Raw genomic sequence first — 5,996 nt, forward strand, 5'->3', positions numbered from 1 at the left:
TTGTGATTAACAGCAAATATTAATGCACACATTTATTCTTGACCTATGAGGCTGTTTTGAAAAAAAATGAAAATGTTATAAATAATGCCTCTCAGTTCCCTTAGATATTTCTTGTATTACCTCTCCATCCAATTAATATGTTTCTGACTGTGTTCACATTGTCCATTCCCAAAGAACATCCCTTAAGATGTTTCGTTTACTTTTTTCTGCCAATGCAGATAACTTGAGTTTGCATTCACTGCCAAACCTTATATCTGGGAAAGGATAAAGGAGTGAATTTGCAGTTTTGTTTGGAGAAGGGTATTGAAAATAAGTAACATTTGTCGATGTCATGGCTTTGTTCTCCTAGTCAGTGGGTAATTTGGGACACACTCCTGTGAAAGTAAGAATGATATGATTGTATTAGTCTTTTCTGATTCTGGATTCTGCTTGGGTTCTGAACCCACAATAGGTCCTCAGTCATTGATGCAATAGGGCAAATGGTATCAGCCTTTTCTTCTGATCTTTCACCCATCAACCTTATAAGGGGTTCCACACACTTGTTGGGAATTGTGGTTACAAACTGACCCCACACTAATACCCCTGCTCCTAGAAAAATGCACCACAGCCACAAGTCTGGACTAAGATTGGTGCAACTGAAAACATTCCCACCAAATTGTACAATGAGGAACTGTAAGGCAAATGTTCCCCCAACAATGATGCAAAAGATATTATTGTCAAAGATTCCTTCAAAGACATTTCTCTCACCATGAATCTTCCGGGCATTAATTTCATTGAAAAGCTGCATCATAACAAAAGTATTGAATATCATTGTATAGTGAGTGGAAGGAGGAGAATGGAGAAGAGCTTTTCTTCCGCTCTCGAAATCAAACAGCTCTTCCCCAACAAACATAAGAACAAAAGTGACTGTAAGCTGATACGCTGCATGACCCAGAATATACTTTACCATGGAACTGGACAGGAGATTCTGTTTCCTTCCATAAGGTTTTCTCAGCAGAAGTGCTTCAGTTGGCTTTTCAGTGGCTAAGGTGAGGGAAGCAAATGCATCCATTATGAGGTTAATCCATAGCATCTGTACCGCTTTAAGAGGTGAATCCTGCGTCACGCATGCCCCTATAAAAGCCACCACCATTGCCACGACACTGACTGTCAGCTGAAACTGGAGGAACTTGGAGATGTTGTCGTAAGTGTTCCTCCCCCACATGACCGCTTTCATAATGCTTGTGAAGCTGTCATCCATTACAATGATGTCTGAAGCTTCTCTAGCAATATCAGTTCCAATGATGCCCAAAGCAAACCCAACATCTGCTACTTTTAATACTGGGCCATCATTAGTACCATCACCTGTTACGGCTACAATCTGCCTCATTCCCAAAACATCACTGTTGATTATACCTTGTATAAGTGTGTATTTCTCAGTGGGGGAACACCTTGCAAGCACACGAAGTCTGGGCCAGATCTTGTCTAAAAGCTTCTGTTCAATCTTCCCATGCTTGGTATGTATTAGCCTGTTGAACTCTCTGCCTTCTAGACTCAAGTAATTGTGGTGGAGGTCCAGAATGCCACATTTTAATGCAATAGCCTTTGCAGTATTAAGGTCATCCCCAGTGACCATCCGGACAGTGATTCCAGCTCGCTGGCATTTCCTAATGGCACTTGGAATCTCAGGCCTAACAGGATCTTCAATGCCTACAAGGGCAATGCAAGTAAGTTTTGTAACTATATCCTCTTCTTTATCCCAGTCTGGTTCTTTTTCCTGATCTGAGAACTCTCTGAAGGCCAGACAAATTGTTTGAAGTCCTTCAGAAGCCATTGGCACAATGATATTTTGAACAATTTCTTCTTTTTTGGTTTCTGTCAATTCCACAGGCGTTCCCATTTTGTTCAGGATTTTACAACACTTTGCTAATATTATTTCAGAAGGACCTTTACTGAACATCAGGAAACCCCCAGTGGACAATTTTAATACAGTACTCATGGATCTTCTATCTGAGTTGAAGGTATACACTTTATACAAGCTCTTCTGTGGTATTTTGTTTCTTTCTTTCTCATAATCCAATTCCAAATGCAGGAGAAATCCCAATAAGGCACATTCGGTTTTATTGCCAATTTGTTGTACTAACTTCTTACCATCTTTGGGAAGAATGACGTTGGAAGTATAAGAACAATTTACAGTGATACCTTTTAAGAGGTACTCCAGGATAGGATCTGAGATAGAATTGGTTTTGGGGAGCTTTTGGTAATGATTCTCACCAATATATGCCTGGACCACAGTCATTCTATTCATGGTGAGTGTTCCAGTTTTGTCTAAGCAAATGGTTGTGGCGTTTCCAATCATCTCACAAGCATTCAAATGCTTTACTAGGTTATTGTCTTTCATCATTTTTCTGACCGAGTAAGCCAAAGACCATGTAACTACAAGTGGAAGACCTTCAGGTACAGCCACCACCAAGATTGTTATTCCAATAATGAAAAATTTAATAAAGTATTGCATATAAATTGAAGTACAACCATATGTCCATTTTTGCCCCTCAATCACAAAAGTATTAATTACAAAGTAGGTCACAAGAGTAACTACTGTGATGGTAGCCATGAACATACCACACTTGCCAATCAGGACTGCTAATTTTGTCAGTTTCTTTTGTAGCACTGACTTTGCTTTGGAGTAGGAATGTTTTGGTTTGATGAAGCTCTTGCCTTGAATTGCCCAGTCTGGGACTTTTCTCTGCTCTTCCAGCCTTCCTTGCTGGGCACTGGCCTCAAGAGAGGTCAGGATGATCCCAGTTTGTGAGTTGGGCCCTACAGCAGTCACCAGGATTTTGCCCCAGCCCTCCATCACATAGGTCCCAGACAGAAGAATTGGGTCATGGTTCGGGGACTTCTTCACCATGTTCAACCTTCCGGGCAAGGAACTCTCATTCATTTTTAAGCTCTGCCCCTCGAGCAGTACGCCGTCTGCAGGCAGCATGTCCCCATAGGACACTGGGACTATGTCACCCACCACGATGTCCTTGACAGGTACCTCCAGCATCTGGCCATTCCTCACTACCTTGCCCTTCTGACTTAAGACCACTCGGTCCTCCAGGTGCCTGAACTCCTTCTCCTTGTTCCAATCGTTTAAGGCTGTGGTCAGCACCACCAAAGCCACTGACATCAGCAGGACTGCTCCCTCCAGCCAGTGCACCACTTTCTCTTTCCCCTCCTCCTCCTCGGAGCCCCTGCTGACATAGCAGCCTTTGGTGTCTCCGCTGACCTTGGGCTCATAGAAGGCCAGGGCCAGCGACACAACAGCTGCCACCTCCAGGAAGATGAGCGTAGTGTCCTGCAGAGCGTCCCACACCAGCTCCAAGAAATATCTGCTCCGTGGCTTTGGGACCTCATTGGTGCCAAACTGCTCCCGCCTGCGGCTCAGCTCGCCGGGATCGGAGTGGAGCCCGAGCTCGGGGTCCGTCTGCAGCAGCAGGCACAGCCTCGACACGCCACCGAAGTGCCCCTCCAGCCGCTCCACCGCTTCCACGCCCCGTAGTCTCATCAGCTGCCCCAGGTCCCTTAAGCTCACCTGCAGCAGCGGTTCTGTAACCCGCGAGAACCTCAAGGGAGTGTCCAGGAGCCGCGACTGACTCGAGGGGGCCTCATTGGCCACCCTGGGCTTTGCCAAGTCCTCTCCCTCCAGCTTCGCTTGGCTGCTTGCCCTTGTGTCAACTTCAACCCCACCCCCCACCCTCACCTCACAGACACCTAGAATTCCAGGCGCAACCGCCAACCTGAGCCTCTGGACACTTTCTAGTCCTACCCAGCCTCGAGGCTCCCAGCACGAGCTTAGTATCGGGGTGGGTGCTCCATCACCGGAACCTATTTCTCCTCTTTCTCCTCCTCTCTCCCCAGCTAAGGTGTTCACACCCGCCAGGCCTAAGGTCATAAGCCCTGAGCATCGCTTCTCACCTCTTCCCCTTTACCAGGTCACCCCTACCTTCCAGATCAGACCCAAGGCCTTCTTCCCCATTTAAGCTCCTCTTCCCCTCTCTTGAAGACCCCCCCCCCAACTTAATGGTGACGCCCAGGCATGGAACTTAAGCCTATCTGCTTAAAGTGGAGAGGTACCTTCGCTAGTGCAACATAAACAAACAAACAAAACAAAAATCCCAAACACCTCCTCCCCAACCTTCCCTCTACTGACAAGAAAAGGAATTGATTTCCCCAAAGCACAGGTCCAACCTGCAGTGGCTCTCTATTGTCACTAGGATCAAATATATTTCATCTTGATCTTACTCGTTTAACATTCTATTTTGTGTGTGTTTGAGAATGCAATAATAGTGCTATTAAGCAATGCATGCAAATAATTTATAAATAAGTAAAAACGCACATATTGGGGCTACATGATCAAAACATTTTTTTACAAATAAGGTGCATGATAAAAATTTTGAGGTCCACCACAGTTGGCAATAACAGGAGGAAACTGGGGTCCAGAGTAATTGAAAGATTAATTAATTAATGATTAATAAATTAATTAAAGTATCACCAGAACTCCAAGTCTTCTGATCTTACTATAGTGTTCTTTCTAAGACAACATGCTGCCTCCTTAATGCCATGCTGCTCTAGGACTTATTTTATCACTTATTCTTTCTCTCTCTTGGAATCTGTTTCTCCCTCTCCTCTGAAGGTTAATTAATAGGGGAGTGACCTGACCAGAATGGTGTTTTAGGAAAATTATACTGGTAGCTATATGGAGAATAGATTGGAACAGGAGGAAGACTTGAAGCAGGTAGACCAAATAAAACGTATTTGTCCAGTCAAGAGGTGATGAAGGTCTCACAAGCCATCAGACTTTCTTCACAGACACCACTGAGGGCAGAAACCACCATGGAGAGAGAGCCTAACTTCCTCATTACCAACAACTGCTGACATAGTGGCAAATGTAACAAAAATGGGAAATATTGGATGTTGGAGGGTATGTGGGAAAGCTGGGATGCTAATCCACTGTTGAAGTTGTGAAAAGATCCAACCATTCTGGAGAACAATTTGGAACTGTGCCCAAAGGGCATACAGAACTATGTATACCCTTTAATCCAGCAATATCACTGCTAGGCTTATATCCCAAAAGACATCCCCAAAAAGAGAAAAAAACCTTATTTGTCCAAAAATATTTCTAGCAGCTCTTTTTGTGGTGGCCAAGAATTAGAAATCAAAGGAATGCCCATCAATTGGGGAATGGTTAAACAAACTGTGGTATATGATGGTGATGGAATATTATTGTGCTATAAGAAATAAGAAGGAGGACAATTTCAGAAAGGCCTGGAAAGAAAGACTTGTAAGAACTGATGTATAATGAAATGATCAGAACCAAGAGAACATTGTGCACAGAGACAGCAATATTGTTTGATGAAGAACTGTGAAAGACAACTATTGTCAACAATACAATGATCCAAGAAAATCCCAAATGACTATTGATGAAACATACTATCCAACCTCCAAAGAAAGAACTGATATTGATGGAACACAGACTGAAGCATGCTATTTTTCACTTTCTTTCATTTTTTCTTTTATTCAAGTTTTCTGGTACAAAATGTTTTACATAATCCTAACAAAAAAACAACTGCTGAAAAATTGCCACTAACCAGCAGATGGGCACAGGAACCCTGGGACTGGCAGTACTCCTCAGACCGCCAATCCTGTTTCCAACCCAGCCCTTAGAGCCATCACTCAGGGAGAGAAGGGGTCAACTATCCCCACTAACAACCAACCAAGACCCCAGAAAGCCAACCCAGATGCAGCAAGGCACCCCAAGGAGCCTGGAGAGAGGAGAGTAGTAGAGGAGGAGAGACAGGAAGCAGCACCACCTTGATCACAATCTCCCCTCAGATACTGATGGAAATATTCCAGGATACTGAAACCAAGAGTCTCAGATGCAATAATGATTCCAGACCACTACACTCAATCATCACCCTGGGGAGCAACCCGTGTGGAGATGCAGCCTGGCACCTTCTCCTGCAGGTGCT

The 5,996-nt window shown here is 44.2% G+C and overlaps 1 protein-coding gene across 1 annotated transcript; it reads right to left on the reverse strand.

Annotated features, from left to right (window-relative positions):
• Positions 1–349: 349 nt before the first annotated feature.
• On the reverse strand, positions 350–3,919 carry LOC122739257 (plasma membrane calcium-transporting ATPase 2-like). Its single transcript, XM_043981067.1, has one exon. It carries the CDS (start codon positions 3,917–3,919, stop codon positions 350–352), a length of 3,570 nt encoding a protein of 1,189 aa, XP_043837002.1.
• Between the last annotated feature and the right edge of the window lie 2,077 nt (positions 3,920–5,996).

This window comes from Dromiciops gliroides, chromosome 2 (assembly GCF_019393635.1).
Source record: "Dromiciops gliroides isolate mDroGli1 chromosome 2, mDroGli1.pri, whole genome shotgun sequence".
Lineage (NCBI taxonomy): Eukaryota > Metazoa > Chordata > Mammalia > Microbiotheria > Microbiotheriidae > Dromiciops > Dromiciops gliroides.

What these genes read in the sequence shown, in the direction of transcription:
- LOC122739257 (XM_043981067.1), bottom strand. Translation starts at nt 3,919, where the DNA reads ATGACCTTAGGCCTGGCGGGTGTGAACACCTTAGCTGGGGAGAGAGGA.